This window comes from Pantherophis guttatus, chromosome 1 (assembly GCF_059756535.1).
Source record: "Pantherophis guttatus breed Tessera chromosome 1, ASM5975653v1, whole genome shotgun sequence".
NCBI classification, from domain to species: Eukaryota; Metazoa; Chordata; class Lepidosauria; order Squamata; family Colubridae; genus Pantherophis; species Pantherophis guttatus.
Genome location: NC_142063.1, coordinates 101,496,934 through 101,518,249, shown reverse-complemented (window position 1 = coordinate 101,518,249; position 21,316 = coordinate 101,496,934). Strand labels below are relative to the sequence as shown.

The 21,316-nt window shown below is 42.4% G+C and overlaps 1 protein-coding gene across 14 annotated transcripts in view; it reads left to right on the top strand.

The window, feature by feature from the left end:
• Window positions 1-21,316, top strand: part of PLEKHA7 (pleckstrin homology domain containing A7) — a 126,177-nt gene that overhangs the window by 55,904 nt on the left and 48,957 nt on the right. For all 14 annotated transcript variants that reach the window (XR_015730111.1, XM_087879539.1, XM_087879516.1 and 11 more), the window contains one exon: window positions 9,694-9,777. Coding sequence is in view for 13 of the 14 variants with exons in the window: in XM_087879539.1 (XP_087735665.1) it covers window positions 9,694-9,777 (84 nt within the window). In the remaining variant the exon portion in view is untranslated. The remainder of the gene's footprint in view (window positions 1-9,693; window positions 9,778-21,316) is intronic.

The following is a 21,316-nucleotide window of genomic DNA, read 5'->3' as shown; positions in this document are numbered from 1 at the left end:
GATTCCAGATAAAATTAAGAAGTAAACTATTCCACTGAAAAGCTTTCTTAGTGAATTGTCTTTATTGTCAGCCTATTTAATCAAATAACTCTGGACATTGTACAGAGAATCTTAAATAGTAATCTTCTCCATATATTGTAGCATATCCCCATATAAATTTGGGTATGAAAAAGTGACCTAAAAAGAAAAGTTTTCAAAAATTTCATGAAGGCTGTGAACTAAGACATAAAGTCTATCTCTGAGAAATATACATTCCACAAAGTAGAGACCACAACTGAGAAGGCCTTCTTTCCTATACACATCTTCTGCATTTCATATGGTTGTAGGATCTTAAGAAGGACCTGTCTGTTTGATCTGACAAGGAGGACCGAATCGTTTTGGGCAAAGCAGTCTCTAAGGTTTCTTTACATATCAGATTTGGCATCTGAGATGCAAAGTATAAATGGTTTCTATTTTCATATTGCATTGATTAACTTCTTACTATAGGCACACCCTTGCAATCCGAGGCAAAGGAACTATCCATCAAGACTACATTTTTAAAAACTTTGGTAATGTAAAAAAGAAATTAACCTGATCCTGAATTCTGTAGAACGCAAGTAGCCCTTGCTTAACTACCAAAAGTGACATGGGAGTTTTCGTTGTCATCATGTGACCTCACTCAATTTTACAGCTGTTTTTCTGATGATTTTAAAGTGAATAACTGCAGTCGTTAAGCAAATCCAATGGATGTATCTTGCTATTTTCTGCCAGGATGGGATTAAGTAACTGGTCATTAAGCAAGGACTAGTCTCAAAGCACCTGATGAAAGCAGGACAAGAAGCAGTGAATGGAAACTCATCAAAGAGAGATCCAATCTAGAAATGAGAAATTTCCTGACAGTTAGAATTGGAACGGCTTGCGATCAGAAGTTGTGGATGCCCCATCAATGGAGGTTTTTAAGAAGAGATTGGACAGCCATTTGTCTAAAATGGTACAGGGTCTCCTACTTGAGCAGGTGGTTGGACTAGAAGACCTCCAAGATCCTTTCCAACTTTGTTATTCTATTCTAAGAGGCTATGTCAAATCCACTATCACCTTGTTCCAGTTTTCCTGCTTTTTCCCTAGTTAAGTTTTTCACATTCCTTAGTATATATCCTGTATATACTTTAAACAACACATTCAAAAAAGCATTTGAGTGCTTTCCTACTATATAGTTGACTCTGAAGTATAGGATTTTTTTTCTTTTTACTAGGAGCACCTGGGGTAACTTAGCTTAAGTACTTTGGCCCTCGTATATTAATAAGCAATAAATCATCTTAATAAAAATTCAATATAGCATAGACATAGATTGTATAAAATGTAAAAGTGAATTTGAATAAAGCAATTTTATTCATGATGCAGTTTCACTGAAATCTTAATTACATTGGCTATATCTTTACTGTTGGCAACATTTTAAAACATTTTCATTTGAACTGCAAAATGAATGGCAGTAATTAAATTTCTGTTGTCTTCCTAGTTAATGGAAGATTTTTATAGTTGCCATGGTGATATTTGATGACAGCATAAAAGTAAGTACTTTTGTAAAAAGAATGATTACAATCAATTGAACAAAATTTTCTGAATGAAAATGTGGATGTCTGTTTAATGGACTTCTTAAAATTTCATATTAAATCTGAGAATTAGTTTACCTAAATATTTGAAATACTGTAGCTACTTTACCCATAAGGAAGCATAGATAAAATTCCCAATTTCTGTGTCATACTTTCTTGAAGGACTTGGCTACTTATAATAGCAAAATTTAAAAGATACTTCAGCAATGTCTTTATCCAGAGCAATGAGATGTGATAAAGTATATACATGCCATAAAAATTGTATTTGATAATCTTTGGAACTGGGCCTGGTGGCTCAGCAGACTAAAAAAGCATTGTGATTAACACCAGCTGTCTGCAATTACTGTAAGTTCGAATCTCACCAGGCTCAAGGTTGACTCAGCCTTCCATCCTTTCTAAGATAGGTAAAATGAGGACCCAGTTTGTGGGGGCAATAAGCTGACTTTGTATAAATATACAAAAGTATGAAGGCTATTGCTTAACGCATTGTAAGCCGCCCTGAGTCTCCGGAGAAGGGCGGCATATAAATCAAATTTAAAAAAAAAATTATATATCAAGCTTTTATTAAATACACAAAAGCAGCATTGTTGTTACTGTTAACAGTTTTTTTCCAAAAATAGCCTTAATGTAAGATAATAAAACCAATGAGATGTGGTGGTGCAATGGTTAGAATTCAGGATTGCAGGCTAACTCTGCCTACTGCCTGGAGTTTTATCCTGACTGGCTCAAGATTGCCTCAGCCTGCCATCCTTCTGAGGTCGTTAAAATGAGGGCCCAAATTATTGACTCTGTAAACACACACTTAGAGAGGGCTGTAAAGCACTTTGGGGCCGGTATATAAGTCTAAGTGCTATTGCTAATTAAACATGTAACTTTGGTATCAATGTTTGATGGTAAACTTTCTGAGACTTTTTGTGCTCTTCAACTCCCACCCACCTGCTCACTAAGGGCACATGTTTTATATTGGCTTCCAAAAATTTTGCTTAATTTCTCCTTCCCATTTGGCTGTTTGGAATCTGGAATAAGTTAAAATCTAAATTCTAATGACAATTTCTTCCTTTTTCTCTTGGTTTCCATCCCAGGTCTTTTCTTCCTTAAAAATTTTAATGTAAATTCAATTGCAACAATTTTTTTTCCTCCTCCTCCTCCTCCTCCTCCTCCTCCTCCTCCTCCTCCTCCTCCTCCTCCTCCTCCTCCTCCTCCTCCTCCTCCTCCTCCTCTTCTTCTTCTTCTTCTTCTTCTTCTTCTTCTTCTTCTTCTTCTTCTTCTTCTTCTTCTTCTTCTTCTTCTTCTTCTTCCTCTTCCTCTTCCTCTTCCTCTTCCTCCTCCACTACTACTACTACTATTTCTTCTTCTTCTTCTTCTTCTTCTTCTTCTTCTTCTTCTTCTTCTTCTTCTTCTTCTTCTTCTTCTTCTTCTTCTTCTTCTTCTTCTTCTTCTTCTTCTTCTTCTTCTTCTTCTTTCAAATAGTACAGAACTTTAGCTTCTTTTTTTGTTTGTCTATTTAACTCTTTTCTGGTGTTATTTTTTTAGATAGTATCAATTCCCATAAAGTATTATGGATCTATTATTTCATACTTTTATCCACATGCAGTTTTTTTTTTAAATCCTGTGTTGTAGTATTGCGATGAGACCCTAGACTGAGACTTACAGTCTAGTTTTGCTGCTTTACAGACAGGCAAGAGAGAGGAAGCATATAACAATGCTATTTGTATAATTATAACTAATGACATTTCTGATGCAGTAGCTCCAATAACAGATAGTTCCTGACTTGCAAGCATTCATTTAGTGACTGTTCAAAGTTACAACAGCACTGAAAAAAGTGACTTATGACCAGTTCTCACACCTAGCAACCATTGCATCCTCATGGTCATGTGATCAAAATTCAAGCAGTTGGCAACTGGCATGTACTCAAGATGGTTGCGCTGTCCTGGAGTCATGTGATCACCATCACCAACAATATGAATAATAATATATTATTTTACTATTTTATTATGTGATTGTTCTGTTTTATTAGTTTTATAATTTTATGTATGAGGTTTTTATATTCCCATGTGTGAATAGGCAGCATTATAAATTTCCTAAAATAAACAAATAAAGTAAATTTCCAACGTTCCCAGCTAGCTTCTGACAAGCAAAGTCAATGGTGGAAGACAGATTTGCTTAACAATTGCATGTTTCACTTAACAACTGCAGTGATTTGTTTAATAACTGTGGCAAAAAAGGTCACAAAATGGGGCATAACTCACTTAGCAGCTATCTTGCTTAGCAATGAAAATGTTGGGCTCAGTTGTGGTTGTAAGTCGAGGTCTACCTGTTCTTCTGAAAATATAAGTGTGATTCAGATGTTACCAAGAAGTACTGTATAGCTGGATATTTTATATACATTTGAAACAAGATAGCACCGATTGTTACTTTTTGCCATAATTGCCAGATATTTTAAAAATAATTGTCATGTTTTTGTCTTACATGGTCTTATTTTTGACTTTCAAAAAATTGAAATCATCAATATGATTGTGAAATGTTTAGCTTGAGATTTACTGCTACAGTAAATTTGTTCTGAGAAAACTTAATCAGATCATTGAAAGTATTAGATGCCCAATAGGCAGAACTATAAATAGATTTCAGATACCGGTAGGTAGTGTGTTCAGCAGGAAAAATAGTTATGTTCACAGGAAATAAAAATACTTGTTCATTAGTAGTTAGACACTATCTTGCTGACTCATATTTCTGCCAACATATGTGAATAATTCATATTCAAAGACATTCCAGTAATATCTTTAATTCCAATTCTCCAAATTATTATTTTTTCAGTTGACCGTCATTTTTTCTCACTGTCCAGCTTTCACACTTTTCCTTGTGGTCTTCTCTAACTTTGTCATTGATTTTCTCTGCAGGATTAATCTCTTTACCTCTTCAGCACACTTCTCTTCTCTTGTTATTTTTCTCTATTTGTTGACATTCTTGGCAGGAATATGGGGTTTTTTTTGCTTGCTTGATGTTAGAAATATGTATACAGTCATTGTACAGATTTCTTAGCTTTCATCCTCCATCTTCCTTTGAATATTATGATAGCATGTCCTAAAAGCTACTTGGATCTTTACCCCTTTGAAATTTCTGTTTCAATTTTTGTGATGTAACTTATCTCTTTTCATAGTTCTTTGGGTTCTCCTTTGTATATATTAAACTGTTAAACTCTGTTCCTTGCGCTGATATTATATCCTGATCATGGGCATCCATAGCAGAGGTTAAGGGAGAGAAGTGAAGAAATACATATCACATCATTACAACATAAATTCTGCACCCTATGCACTTTCATGTGATAGAGAAACAGACGCTTGGATTGTAATGTCACGACACATATTTCCTAGAGTTTGGGGATTTAACTTGATCTAGGATGCTCACAGTTTTCCAGTTGAAACTATGGCTGAATCTGTCCATAGGCAACAGGGAAGGTGTGAGCATCCTAGACAAGGTAAATCCAAAAATGGAAAGGAATTCCTGGAAGCCGGGCATTCATTGTGATTTCAAACATCAGATATCTGGCATATCTGTGCTTTTGGTTTGTATAAAATTATCTAGTTATGACATCTATAATCATTTGGATCAGTGGTGAAATCCAAATTTTTTTACTACTGGTTCTGTGTGCGTGGCTTGGTGGGCGTGGCATGGGAAGGATACTGCAAAATCTCCATTCCCACCCCACTCCAGGGGAAGGATACTGCAAAATCCCCATTCCCTTACCACTCCTGGGGGAAGAATATTGCAAAATCTCCATTCCCACCCCATTCTGGGGCCAGCCAGAGGTGGTTATTTGCCGGTTCTCCAAACTACTCAAAATTTCCGCTACCAGTTCTTCGAACTGCTCAAAATTTCTTCTACGGTTCTCTAGAACCTGTCAGAACCTGTTGGATTTCACCCCTGATTTGGATCATAAAATACTCTTGATGCTTTTAGAAATTATCATTTGATATAGTCAGTGCGGTAGTACTAATATAATGTATGGATCTTTTAAAGGTTGAAATTACTGCAGATATTACAGACATTCATAACTGTGTATTTAGGAATGGTGAATCCAAAGGTTCTTTCATAATCCATTAAAAATCAGCCTAAATTACTCTGGGAATCCAATTTTTATTATTCTGTATTTTTCCCAATTTTATACCTGTAGTAAGTGTTAAGAAGGCTTTACCACAATTTCTAAAGCATAATTTGATAAGGGAATTTCATGTCCCATGTGGTTGATTGCACATATGTGCATGAGATAAATGCATCAGTAGATACCAGAACTTATACTTACATTAGTCAACACTTGACTGAATTATTTCAGCTTTCTATGCCAGCTGTCTGTTCTTAGATCCGTTTTTTTTTCATTATCTTTGTTCACCTGCCATAGGATATTGGGCTTCCACTATTTTTACTTCAGCTGTTAAATATATTGGAATTAGACAATCACTCACTTCTGTTCTGTCCTAACTTCACACAATTTATTTGTAAGAGACATTGTGAATGTTGCTCAGGATCTCCCTGTCTTTCCAAAATGTTTTAGCACAAAATATATTTTACAAATATTTTCTATTACAAGGTATCACAATGTTTTTCTCTTTGCGGGGCAGGGGTAGGCGTGGCCTGTTCGTGGCGCATCCAACCCACGGGCTGCCAGTTTGACACCCCTGCTCTAGAACATGAATAACATTCCAAGCCAGACTCCTTGAAGTACAAAATTAGTGGCATGCAACCTATTGTTATGAAAGTTAAAGACATAAATCTGTAGCTGCAGTAGAAAGACTACAAACAGGCATCAGCTGCTAATACTAATACCCATAGTTACTGTCCTTAAAATATTCAAAACCTAGCAACATTGTTAGCTTTCAGCTGCCACTATCCCAAATGGGCCTTAAAAATGAATTTTTAATAAATTTCTGTCAGGCATGGTTAGATGGTCTTGAATTCCAATCCCAAAACATATCTGTTTGCTAGCAGTGCTAGCTTTTCATGTGTTTTAGTCTGAATAGGCATACATAAAGTGTTTAAAATAATAGTTACATAAATATGATAAGATGTAAACATTGGATAGTGTTTTTGTAATCACTACTGCATGCAAACATAGAAGCAATATTTCAGAAATAGATATGCTTTTGGGGTGAGGTTTATTACTTTATGACAGTAAAAACATAATAAATAATTGCTTTTAAATTATATGAGAAATTAGAGGCTGATTTTAGAAAGTTAAATCCAAAATGATGTGGCAGTTCTGCCAGAGTGTATTTTATTAATAGAAATGAAGACAGTGAAGAGTTTTGTGACACCTTAAAGACAAATATATTTGGAAGTTTAAACCCATAATACGTTTTGCTTTCTTTACTGATTCATCTGTCTTTGTGGTAAAGAGAAGGTTAAAAAACTGGCTGAATGGATTTTGAATATGCTCTTGGTGCAAATAGCTAAAAATCTAAGAATGCTGATAATTATTTATACACTGTATATAACATAGGTGTTTGCTGTTTGAAGAAAGAAATGTCAAAAGAAAGAAAATTTTCATTCAAACAATTGAACTTGCTTAAAATGTTAGACCTTCACTCTAGAAAATTGGTATGTGTAATTCAGAACCATTCTATTATAAGAATATTGTTATATAAAATATCCATTATTAGATTAGAATTAATCTATTCTGAATAACCAACCTATATTACAGTACTTTAAATGGATACAGTACTTTTGCAGCACCTTGCTTTTAATTATGTGAATTCGGCATCATGAATCTAATTTCATATTTCTAGGGTACATTTTAATAAATCATTCACTTTAGATGGGTATCAAATTTTAGTTAAGAGATAAAAGGGATGTGGAAATATATATTAAAAACAAACAATGTTCACATAGGAGTTAACCTGTCAAACATGGATATGCACAGCCGGCTGTAAACCTTTTTCTCTGAATAGTTGTACTCCAGCTGATTAGATCCCGTCTTCAACAAAGCACAGTTAACCTTGAGCCTTGCATGAATAATTAACCAGGTAGAAAATAAAGAATGTGAAGGCATCTTACTGGCAGAAAAGATCAGCTGACCTCTGTAAGCAAGTATGTCTTGTTCAAGTGAACTTCAGCCAGTTTAAATATTTGTTCGAATTCCGTAATGCAGTATGTGTGTGCCTGTGGTATACATGGACGCGGGTGTGGATGTATTTTTCTAGAAGCTAGTGTTCTGTTCCCCACACGTCAAGTACGGTAGCAAAGTAAACTCATTCAATTAATGCAGCAACAGTGGCAACTTGCTGTACATAGCAACTGTCCAGTTATCTCGGAAGCCTCCCAAAAAATACACACAAAAGGACTAATAAGCATGCTGTGGCCAGTGATATGGAATTGTGACAAGATTTTAAGTCAACAAAGAAGATGTGAAGTGGAACTGCAGCAATTTTTAAAGAATTGAGCGGTGTCAGACCTTCTGTAGGATTTCAGGATGAAGCTAACAGCAGCGAGTATCTGTAGCTCAGAATTGAACTGCAGAGTTCTTGATGCTTTCTGAGCTTGATTGCTTGAGTGTAGATATTTCATTATCCAACTAGTTAATATCATCAATGCCTGAAACATCTGCAAGCAAACAGCCAAGCTCAGAGAACAGCAAAAATTCCACACTGCAGGACATTCCAATAATCTACCAGCCTTATTATGTTATTTATTTTATGCAACAATTAGAAAAATGAGTCCAAATTCAAGATGACCTCTCTTTGCAGAGGGTTAGACAAAAAAAAAATGGTTTTAAAATACAACTCTGGACTTCTTCCTGTTTTTCTGCCTTGTCAGTTGCAGTTTGTAAACGACACTAAAATCAGTTTGAAACTTACTTTTCCCAGCTAAGCGTGTGCAAGTATTGTGAATTTAAGTGAATGGTGTGCAGGTTTCCTTTCTTTTTAAAAGAGCCCTGGAACTATAGTTGTCATTATTTAAATCTGCTTTATGAAGTCCAATAATGAAGTCTGCCCAACAATGAAGTCCAGTAGATAATCCTGTGTCCCCACAGTGCCCTGACACTTCCATTGGTCCTGATCCAATTAATTTTGAAAGTTAATCAGCTCATCTGCTGCTCCTGAAGAAATACCAAAAAATTAGAGCATTTTGCAAGGTTTCTACTGGAACTGTGGAAGAAGTGGCAGGAATTCAGCCCACCTTGTGGCTTTTGTCATATGCCCTCCTTCTTTCTCCAGAAGTCAAAGTACAGGTAGTCCTTGACTTACCACCACAATTGAGCCCAAAATTTCTGTTGTTAAGTGAGTCATTTGTTAAGTTTTGCCCCATTTGACAACCTTTCTTGCCTCATTTGTTAAGTGAATCACTGCAGTTGCTAAGTTAGTAGCCCAGTTGTTAAGTGAATCTGGCTTCCCCATTGACTTCCCTTGTCAGAAGGTCATAAAAGGTGACTCCAGGACACTGCAACTCTCATAAATATGAGTCAGTTGCCAAGCGTCTGAATTTTGATCACATGACCATGAAGACGCAATGGTCATAAGTGTGAAAAATGGTCATAAATCACTTTTTTCAGTGCCATTGTAATTTTGAATGGTCACTAAATGAACTGTTGTTAAGCTGTGAGTGCCATTCTTTCCCTCCCTTCAGTCTCTTCTATCCCACAGGATGATGTCCTTTGCCTTTTTTATTTTATTTTGCTACCGAACCATCTAGTGCTCCAGGTCTTGCCATTATTTACTGACCAATCATAGACCAGGGAGGATTCTCTAAAGCCATAGTGTGAGGACACACTGCACTGTGCAGAAAGTGCAACGCTGAAGATTTAGGAGAAACAAATGTTAATAGCTTAATCTTCTAAAAACAAAAACAATGTTTTTGAAAGTGAGTATAGAAACACGCATTGCTTATTTTTCTTAAATATCAGAAGTAGGAGCATAATAAATGGATCCTTGTTACAGATTGAAATAAATAGTAGATTTATAATACGTTCAGAAAACTACCAGTATCTCATTTCTCCAGCTTAGTGCTTGTTCAAAGCAGAAGCCATTCAGGCGTAATAAGATTTTTGTAAAATATTATTTTACGTTATTTGTGCTTACTTTGGTATTGAACTAGATTTTGATTTTCCTTTCAGCCACAACCACCAAACTACCACATTTAAACATCCAGTGACTGGCCAGTTTTCCCCAGAAAACGTGGAGTTCATTTTACAAGAGGAGTAAGTACCCTAGATTGATTTGCCTTACACATCTAATAACTATTCTTAACCTTTAATTAGTAGTTGAAGTTCTACAGTCTTAACTCTATAACTGCCTATTAGTGTCTACCGTTGCTTCATTCCAATTGCTTATGAATGAATGACGTAACATTTTTTTCCCATTATACTGCTCTTTCATCCCAGGCTCCAAAAATAAAAATACTTTCTTCCATTAAAAAGCTGAGGCTGGATTACATTTTGTATTGTGACAAGGGGAAAATTGTTAGATACATATGAATAACAATACACATATCATTTAATTAATTGAATGACAATGAACTTCATTTTAGTTTTTGTTCTAGCCCTTTTCAGTTCTTTGCCTTGGCAGTCTCCCACCACAGTTCTCATCATTCTATTCAAAGGCCCAGTAAACCCCCCAGCCTGAAAAGGGTTGTATATTCCTTTTCAAAAAGTGCACAAGTTAGCAAGAAAAAAAAAGGCAGTCTTCACAATATTGATTTGGGCTGAAACAAAGGTAGAAGCAAAGAAAATGCAACTCTTTATGTATTTTCCTCAGATACAAACATAAGAAAACAAAAGATGTTGTAATACTTATTAGGTGTACCAGATCTTTTCCAGCACGCTGCTCCTCCAATCCATTGATTGGGAAGCTCTCATCACGTTGCTGGGGAACTGAGTGCAGAATTCTCCTTGGCTGACCACGCCCCCTCTGTGTCACTCCCGTCAGTCTTTCTCACTCAGTGACTGAGGGAACTCGTGTTTGGCATAGCTCTTTCAAAGATCTTTCAAACTCCTTGACTGCTTCCTTATCGAATTAATTTTTATTTTAGTTTGTTATTTTTCACCCCTTTCTGTGCGCTTGGAGCTGCTTCGTGGGATTGGTGAGGCTGCTGGGGGAGCGATAACGCGCCTGGGGCTCCAGGCCGTTTCGCTCCTTCCCTCTATCTACCAGCAAGGCAGCTATCCGGATTCCGACCCGGCTGGGCGGATCCGTGAACACCGTTAGCCGCCGGCGCTTCGTTGGATTCCTGGCGAGCTGGGATTCCACGAGCGCCTCAGCTCCCAGATTTTTGGGCGGCTCCGGAGCGTCTGTCCAGGCTTCTGACAGGCTCCGACGTCCAGGCACTCTCCGAGCCGTTACCAGCATCTTGTCAGCGATCGGAGCGGCCGGCCGCCATTTTGAATTGCCGCCGTCCTTCGCGCCGGGCGTTTACCGCCGCTTTCTTCAATTTAAAATTGGCGCCCTTTAGAAGCAAGTCCGCGGAGCCGAAGCCCACGGCAGCCTTGTCAATCGGCACCCAGCTAGTAAGAGACCAGGAAGTCTTTAAATTGATTACCTTCGCTGCGGTCGCCATTTTGGAGGACGGTGTTTTCGCGGCCGCCATTTTGAATGTGAGTCAGTAACGGCGCATTGGGGAGAGACTATTCTGGCACTGACCCAAGGCCAGATTAGTAAGACTTGGAGTTTGACTAGCTGCGGGACTTGAAGACTTTTCCACCCGAGGGGGAGTATTTAATTACTGGCCCGGGGGTCCCTTATACGACTGCCTATCGCTAGCTAAATTACTATCGCTGCTTGGAGGTTCTCCTGCACATAGTATTCTAATGGCGGATTTGGAGCTGTCATCCGACGGGGATCAGGATGCTGCTCTGCCTACTGAGGCAAACCAACGCAAAGGAGGGAAGAAACGCTCCAAAACCAAGCATATTGCCTCTTCCAAATCCTCTCAGACCGCTCAACTAGCAAGCCGGCATAAATCCGAGTTACAGCGTCACAAGGCGCTTGAAAAACAGTTTGCCAAAGCAAAAAAGGCAAGGGACCAGAACACCTGTCCCATGATCTCTGGAGAGTCTGAGGTTTACCAAGTCCATTCCAGTGCTTCTTCAGTTTGCTCGGAGGCCTTTGCAGCTACTGACCATCGCCCATCTACTTCTTCCAATCTAGAGGCGGTGCGTGGAGTTTCTATGTCTTTACCTAACGTATCCTTAGTTCAAGCGGCCCAACCAGAGCATTCAAGATCGGATCCATCGGCCACATTCACGCCTACGGCTGCTGGGCTGAGAGCGGAGGGACACACTGGCCAAGTAGATTTGCAATCAGTGTTGTCCGATGCATTGGCCAAGATCTTGGCGGCCGGATTACAACAGAGCGTGGGCACTCTACAACCTACGCCCAGCTCATCTAAACCTCTGCCTCAAATTCCTCCTCAACATAAAACAAAAGACTTATCTCAGGTAGAATGTGTCTCCTCGGGGTCATCTGACCAGGAGGCGGATTGTGAGGAGGACTCAGAATTCTCCGAGGACGAGGGCCTGCCTCCAGAGAAGCCATCATTTACCGGACTATTTCGTCCTTCAGTTTTTAAATCGCTCCTGCACAAAGCCAAGGTGACTACTCAATTTGGTTTATTGACAGCCCCTCCATCTGGCTCAGCTGTTCCATCCTCAGCCACGCATGACGCTTTGTTTCAGGTGGCTAAGCAGGAGAAGGACGCTATTCCGTGTCCACCGCTTTTTGCGGATGTTATCCAGAGTGCCTTCGGCCAACCAGGCTCCTTAACCGCTCCTAGTAACCTGGACAAACGGCTTTACTGCGCGGCGGCGGAGTTGGACGATATCCTGGCCTTACCAACAGTAGACAAGCCAGTGGCCAACCTTTCTTCGTCCTCAATAGTATCTGCAGATGCTATGGACGGTTTGAAAGCCGATGACAGAAAGACCGAAATGGGATTTCGCAAGGCCCATCAGGCGGCTACTTGGGCAATAAAAGCTGCAACGGCAACATCTTTTTTTAATCGAGCAACGTTAATTTGGCTCAAACAATTGCAAGCGCGTCTCCCCACCGCAGACAAACGCGTACACCAGGATATTAACAAGATAGTGGCCGCTACAGAATATTCGGCAGACGCCTCATTAAACGCCGCAAAATTTGCAGCCCGCGCTATGGCTTCTACTGTTACTAACAGACGTATGTTTTGGCTTCGCAATTGGAAAGCCGACTCGAAGGCGAAGTGGAAGCTAGCTTCATCCACCTTCAAGACTCCGGCCTTATTTGGGGCTGCCTTAGACCCACTCTTGGTGGAAGATAAAGAAAAACGTAAAGTTCTTCCTTCTTCCTTTCGCAGACCGGAACGCAAGTACACACCGTACAGTAATCGACAAACATTTCGGACCTATTCGGGTTCCAGTGGGCCCTATACCCAACGACCATTTAGCCAAGGCGGAGACCGTTTTCAGGATCGGCAGTCCTTTCGGGACCGACAACGCTCACAACCTTCTTCCAAGCGTCCTTTCAGAGGTGGCGGATCCCGTTCCAACAAACGAGGCAAATGACTCACGCCATCCAGATGCCATTGGTGGTCGCCTCCAGCTGTTTCATCATCAGTGGCAAATGTCAACGACCGAGGACTGGATCCGTCACACCATTCAATACGGTCTTTGCCTAGAGTTCGTTGGGGTCCCTCCCAGCCGATTTCGTCGCTGCCCAATATCGCCAATTTTACACCAAAGAGAGTTAATGGAGGCGGAGATTACTCATCTCTTAAACATCAAAGCCATAGAACCAGTGCCCGAGACTCAGAGGGAGAAAGGATTCTATTCCATCTTGTTCCTGGTCCCCAAATCCTCGGGGGGGCACAGAGGTGTTTTGAACCTAAAGCACTTGAACAAATACATCTTGTATCGCAGGTTCAAGATGCAGTCCCTCTCGTCGATTCTGGCATGCATCCGGCCAAACGATCTTCTGCAGTCGGTGGATTTGAGGGAGGCCTATTTACACGTCCCGATCCACCGGACGCATCGCAAGTACCTGCGATTCGAATACAACTCTCACCACTATCAATACTGCGCGATGCCCTTTGGTCTCTCCTCCGCCCCCAGAACCTTTACGAAACTTGTCTCCGTGGTGGCCGCATCCCTGAGAGCTCTACCAATTCGTCTTCTGTGTTACCTGGACGACATCCTTGTCCTATCATCGTCTCCGCATCAAGCGTCGAGCGACATAGAGACAGTACTCAGAGTCTTTCAAAGCCATGGATTCACGATAAATCACAAGAAAAGTCATCTGGTTCCGACGACAAGGATTCTTCATCTGGGAGCGGTGATAGATACTACCAAGGGCCAGGTCTTCCTATCGCCGGATCGCGTCACAGACATCAAGTCATCAATTACTCAAATTTCGACCAACCGAACTGTTCCAATTCGACGCCTGTCTCAAGTCTTAGGGAAAATGGTGTCCTGCATCAATATCGTTCCCTGGGCACGCAGACATACGAGACCGTTGCAATGGTTTCTGCTTCCATTCCAGAAGACCAATCGCAGCACTTCCCCGACATTAGTTCGGCTTCCTCCTCAACTTCGATCGTCGCTGCTGTGGTGGATGTCCCCCGCCCTTCTCCGGGGCTGTGTCTTCCTGGAAGTCGACAGGCTGGTGTTAACATCAGATGCCAGTCTGGTGGGCTGGGGGGCTCATCTACTGAATCAAGTAGTCCAAGGGCGTTGGTCTCAGTCGGAGAAGGCGAACAGCATCAATTGGCTGGAGTTGAGAGCTGTTCGCCTTGCTCTCCGGCATTTCCAACCATTATTGGAGGGCCGTCATGTGTTGATCCGGACGGACAACATGTCAACCAAGGCTCATGTGAATCGAGAGGGGGACACTCGGTCCCGGAGCCTCATGATCGAATCGGAATTACTCTTGACATGGGCGGAACGTCACACGGCGTCGCTAAGAGCAGATCATATTTCCGGTATTTCCAATGTGCAAGCGGACTGGCTCAGCCGGGAGCGCATCGACCCGGCCGAGTGACAACTCCAGCCGGAAATCTTCCAAGACATAGTGCGGCGTTTTGGAAAGCCGCTCGTAGATTTATTCGCCACTCCCAGCAACGCACAACTACCAAGATATTTCACCCGCTATCAGTGCCAAGGAGCGGAGGGTTGCAACGCCCTGAGATGCCAGTGGCCGGACGGCCTTCTATACGCGTTTCCTCCGCTTCCTTTGATATCTCAAGTAATCCGGAAAGTGTTACTAGAACAGGCAGAAATCTTATTAGTAGCTCCTTGTTGGCCGCGCAGACCATGGTACGCGGACCTACGGAGCCTTTCCATCTCCCCTCCATGGACAATACCTCAGCATGTCGTCTCTCTCCGCCAGGGGGTCATCGTCCATCCAGAGCCCCAGTGGCTCCGATTGACCGTCTGGCACTTGAGAGGCGGCTGCTGAAGAAGGACCGACTTTTGGACTCGGCCATTGAGGTTATCCAATCAGCCAGACGTCCTTCGACGACTTGCATATACCAAGCTTCTTGGAAGGCTTTCTCCGTTTGGTGCTCGGGACACCATGTAGATCCAACTTCGGCCGATATCCCAGATGTGTTGGACTTCCTCGTGAATGGTTTGGCTAAAGGTCTGAAACCTACCACATTGAGACGCCAAGTGGCGGCGCTGGCGACTGTCCTTGTGTGTGAACCTCACCGTTCGTTGACGCAGAACCCTCGAATCCGGAGTTTTTTGCACGGTGCTTCTAATATGTCTCCACCAGTAGTCCACCGTTTCCCTACTTGGGACTTGACTCTAGTGCTCCAAGCTCTGACCTCGCCTCCTTTTGAACCGCTGGCTTCTGCTCCACTGAAGTTCTTGACTTTCAAAGTTACATTTCTAATAGCGATAACATCGGCGAGACGAATTTCTGAACTCACCGCTTTGTCGGTTCGCAGTGATCTTTGCCAGTTTTATCCGGATAGAGTAGTGTTGAGGTTGGACCCTTCTTTCACACCAAAGGTGAACTCCTGGTTTCACCGGGCCCAGGAGCTCATTCTGCTGAATTTTTGCCCGGATCCCCGAAACCCGAGGGAGGAAAACTGGCATACTTTAGACGTGCGACGGGCTCTCCGTAGATATGTCAAGAGAACGGCTTCGTTTCGTCGTACTGAGGCCTTACTCGTTTCATTTCACCCGCCCACTATGGGGAAGAAGGTAACGCCTACTACTGTAGGTCGTTGGATCAAAGCCTGTATCTCGACGGCATATTGTAGCAAGGGCAAGACTGTTCCGAAAGGTATTTGTGCCCATTCCACCCGCAGTGCGGCGGCATCTACAGCCTGGGCGACCCAGGCATCTGTTCTTGATATATGTCGTGCTGCATCCTGGACGTCGGTTTCGACATTTGTTAGGCATTACAAGATTGACTCATTTGCTGCGGCGGAGGCCTCCTTTGGCCGTAGGGTATTGCAACGAGTGGTCGAATCCCGAGACTCCGGGAACACTCAGCCTCCCGCCCAGGATCTATAACTTGGGTATATCCCAATCAATGGATTGGAGGAGCAGCGTGCTGGAAAATGGACGTTGACTTACCTCTGAACGTCCCTTTTCAGTACGCTGCGACTCCAATCCATACCCACCCGTGGTTTGGGCTTCGTGTTCTAGAGTTATCTTCCGTTTTTCTGGTTTATTTCATTAAGAATTGGGTTAAACTTCAATCTCCTGTATCTTCGTGAGGAAAGACTGACGGGAGTGACACAGAGGGGGCGTGGTCAGCCAAGGAGAATTCTGCACTCAGTTCCCCAGCAACGTGATGAGAGCTTCCCAATCAATGGATTGGAGTCGCAGCGTACTGAAAAGGGACGTTCAGAGGTAAGTCAACGTCCAATCTGTTTGAAAATGCTATGAACATAATAATATTTCATCCTTGTTTCAGTATTGTTCGTGTACAGTAATATACTTGCAATATTTAAAAAAGTTTTATACCTTTAACAAACAGATGCTTTGTAATTGTGGAAAAATAAATTTCGCATTAAAAAAAACCCTCCATATCCTTAAAATATACAATCAGTTAAATGGTTGAGTCCTGGAAAAAACATTAAATTGAAGATAGATAGCAGTTAATCTTTTCTTGACTTGAGTGAAACCATGAAATTCATTGTCATGGTTTCACTAGCTGCTTTCTCCTGATAGTTTGGTCTTTTATAAGAGAAATAATAAACAATGACCCAATAACTGTTTTAGTTGCCTGTTTTTATGTATTCCTTGATTGAATATCAGTGACAACAATGAAAACATTCTGGACATCACATTTGTCAGACCTTTTAATTTGGCTGTGTTAAGCTAGATAAGACTAGTGAGATTTCAGTGCAGCAATATGTTATATCCCATGACTTCGTTTAGCCATAACCCTTGACGGAAAATAGTCATGTTGCTAATTTAAGTCTCATCCTTTCTTTTGCGACCTGTGCTGTTGCTTGAAGATTTAAAATTCAATATGTCAGGGATGTCAAACTCACGGCTGGCAGGCCAGATGCATTACACACTGGCCATGCCCATGCCTGGTTTAGCGAAGGGGGAAAAGTTGAGATATGTCACGTGACGACCCCGTGATGACGTGAGTTTGACACCCCTGCAATATGGCATGAGCACTTTAATTTGGCAACACAATAACAGAGGTTGAGACATACAATTACATTTATAAGCTGCAGGAAAAGAGAATAAATTCAAATTAAAAAAGAACTAGGTTCCTAATTATATTCTTAAAACACAGTGTTATTCAGCATAGATTCAAAAGGTTTTTTTAAAGTAAAAAACAGAGAAGGTGCTGGGCTAGAAAACAGGAGAGTTCTAGTCCCATTTTAGACATGAGTAACCAGCTGGATGACTTTGGGACAGTCAATCTCTTTTAGCTCAAATCACATCACAAGGTTATTGTTAGGGGGAAAAATAAGAGGAAGAAGGAGTATTAGGTATGTTCGCAGCATTGAGTTGTATATGAGAGAGGGGGAGAAAGTGGTATGAAAATATTTTAAAAAGTAAACTTTTAAATTAACATTTAAAAGGGGGCGGAACCTGGGGCGGAACCATCGACCAGGTGGTTCCGCCCTAGGCGCCTGATGGATCCTGATAGGTTCCAGAGGGAGCTTGGGCCAGTTCCTGAAACTCTGGCTCACGACTCAGCTGAAAACCTGGTCGCTGCCTGGGATAGGACGGCCGCCGGTGCTCTGGACCGAGTCGTGCTTTTGCGGCCTCTGACCCGACGCCGAACCTGCCCGGCCCCTTGGTTCTCCGAGGAGCTGAGGGAGATGAAGTGCCGGAAAACACGCCTAGAGAGTGGTTGGAGGGCTAGTTGCTCTGAATCCGACCGAACACTAGTTAGGTCTCATATTAAGACCTGTCTAGTGGTGATAAAAGCGGCAAAGTGTAACTACTTTTCCGCTCTTATTGCATCGGCAGATAACTGCCCAGCCGCCTTGTTTAGGGTGACTCGCTCCCTCCTACATCAGGGAGCGCAGGAAGACCCCTTGCAAGAGCAGGCTGAGGATTTTGCACAGTATCTGCATGATAAGATCGCTCAGATTCGGGAAGGCTTGGACTCTGACTGGGTAGATCCTGGCAGGGTGACTGAGGCTGTTCTTGAGAATGTTATCTGGGACGAGTTCGGCCCTGTGACTCCTGAGAACGTGGATAGGATCCTGGGGAGGTTAAACGCAACCACATGTTTATTGGACCCGTGCCCCTCCTGGCTGGTACTGGCCACCCGGGAGGTAACAAGAGGCTGGCTCCAGAGGATTATAAATGCTTCTTTGAGAGAGGGTTTCTTGCCTCCCGCCTTGAAAGAGGCGGTGGTGAGGCCCCTCCTCAAGAAGCCTTCTCTGGACCCGGCTGTTCTGGCAAACTACCGTCCGGTCTCCAACCTTCACTTCGTTGCGAAGGTTGTGGAGAGTGTGGTTGCGCGACAGCTCCCACAGTACCTGGATGAAACTGTCTATCTAGATCCGTGCCAGTATGGCTTCAGGCCTGGGTACAGCATGAAGACGGCATTGGTCGCATTGGTGGATGATCTCTGGAGGGCTTGGGACGGGGTTGTTCCTCTGTTCTGGTCCTGTTAGACCTCTCAGCGGCTTTTGATACCATCGATCATGGTATCATGCTGCGCCGGCTGGGGGGGGTTGGGGGTGGGAGGCATTGTGTTGCAGTGGTTTTCCTCCTATCTCTCTGACCGGTCGCAGTCCATGTTGGCAGGGGGGCAGAGGTCAACCTCGAGGTGCCTTGCTTGTGGGATGCTGCAAGGGTCTCTCGCCGCTCCTGTTCAACATTTATGTGAAGCCGCTGGGTGAGATCATCCGTGGTTTTGGGGTGCGATGCCATCTGTACGCTGATGACACTCAGCTGTACATCTCCACCCCAGACCACCCCAATGATGCCCTCGAAGTGATGTCCCAGTGTCTGGAGGCCATGCGTGTCTGGATGGGGTGGAACAGGCTTCGACTCAACCCTTCCAAGACCGAGTGGCTGTGGATACCGGCGTCCCAATATAGCCAGCTGGTGCCATTGCTGGCTATTGGGGGGCGAGTCACTGACCCCCACAGAGGGGGCTCGCAACTTGGGTGTCCTCCTGGACACACGGCTGTCTTTAGAAGAGCATATGACGGCAGTGGCCAGGGGGGCTTTTTATCAGGTCCGCCTGATACGCCAGTTGCGCCCCTTTCTGGATCGGGACTCCTTGTGCACGGTCACTCATGCCCTCGTCACGTCACGCCTGGACTACTGCAACGCTCTCTACATGGGGCTCCCCTTGAGGAGCATCCGGAGGCTCCAGCTGGTGCAGAATGCGGCCGCGCGGGTGATTATGGAGCAACGTGGCGCTCTCATGTAACACCTCTCCTGCACGAGCTGCATTGTCTCCCGGTGGTCTTCTGGGTGTGCTTTAAGGTATTGGTTCTCATCTTTAAAGCGCTCCATGGCTTAGGGCCAGGATATTTGCGAGACTGCCTGCTGCTACCGATAACCTCCCACCGGCCAATACGCTCTCACAGAGAGGACCTCCTCAGGGTGCTGTCGGTCAGGCAATGTCGGCTGGCGGCCCCCAGGGGGAGAGCCTTCTCTGTGGGGGCACCCACCCTGTGGAACGAGCTGCCTCCTGGAATACGGCTGATCCCGGACCTCCGGACCTTCCATAAGGCCGTGAAGACTTATTTATTCTACCAAGCCGGCCTAGCCTAAATGGCTCTTAATTGGGATTTTAAATTTTATGGACTTGGGGATTTTAAATTGGGAAGCCAATGATTTAATTCTTTTTAATTATCTTAAGTTTTGTATTTGTATGTTTTTTAATTTTGGCTGTTCACTGCCCTGAGTCCCTTCTGGGAGAAGGGCGGTATACAAATTAAATTAATAAATAAATAAATTAATAAACATTATTTCAATAAATAAGAATATCTTCATTTATTTATTCTAATATTGTATAATGTGCAATTTATGTTTATGAAATAAATGTAGTGTAATTAGTTAAATTTGATTTTGTTAAGATTTGATTCTGCAGGAAATAATTAACTTTATGTAGCAACATTTTCTGTTAGTAAGGTAGAACATCCTTGTTATTCATTTTAGTTCCGAAAACATTTAAGACCAAAACATACAGCTAGTGCTCGATTTACAACCACAATTGGGACTGGAGTTTTGGTCACTAAACGATGTAGTCATTAAGCAAGTCTTCATATGACCAAATTCAATTTTATGACCATTTCTATCACAATCATTAAGCAAATCATGTGGTCGTTAAGCAAATCCGGCTTCTCCAATTGATTTTGCTTGTGAGATGTCAGCTGGGGAGATTGCAAATCATGATCACATGATTATGCAAGATGCTGTAACCATTGTAAATGCAAGCCACTTACCAAGTGCCCAAAAGTTATCAAGAGTTACCAAGTTACCAAGAGCCTTGGTGGCACAGCAGACTGAAGCACTGTAAAGTGCTTTAAGTAACACCAGCTGCCTGCAATTACTGCAAGTTCAAATCTCACCAGGCTCAAGGTTGACTCAGCCTTCCATCCTTTCGAGGTAGGTAAAATGAGGACCCTGTTTATGGGGGCAATAAGCTGACTTTGTATAAAAAAGAACACCATGGGGGTGGGTGGGTGAAAGCCCTACTAAGCAGGTATATACAAAAAGTATGAAGGCTATTGCTTAACGCATTGTAAGCCGCCCTGAGTCTCCGGAAAAGGGCGGCATATAAATCGAACCAATAAATAAATACAATAAATAAATAAAATGGCAACCACGTGACCATGTCTGTGACTTCAAGGATGGGTCATAGATCCCTTTTCCAAGACCATCACAACTTCGAACCATTGTTCAATGAACAGTTGTAAATTGAGGACTATATTTATTGTGTTAATTCTAAAAAATGTTTTAGAAAGTAAATTGGAGAGTGCGGACTTCAGTTTAGATTTAGAATTTGGTGGGAAAGTTGCAATCTTTGCTCCTATGGCCTAATCTGGATTACATTCTCAGGACTATACTTTCATTTTTCAAAGCCAATTATGCAATTACCCAGGACCACCTGACGAAGCTTTTTTGGACCTTGGAAGGGCCAGGCCTGATTAGGATGTAAATATTAACAGAATTAAGAGACTTTCAGAGGATTCCAGGGTCTGTAAAATAAACTGGGAAGTTAAAAAAAACATGCTGGAGAAACACAGTAACAAACCACTGTATTGCTGTTAAGAAAGCTACATAGGTTGTAAGCCATCAGGAATAACATTTTATTTGAAGA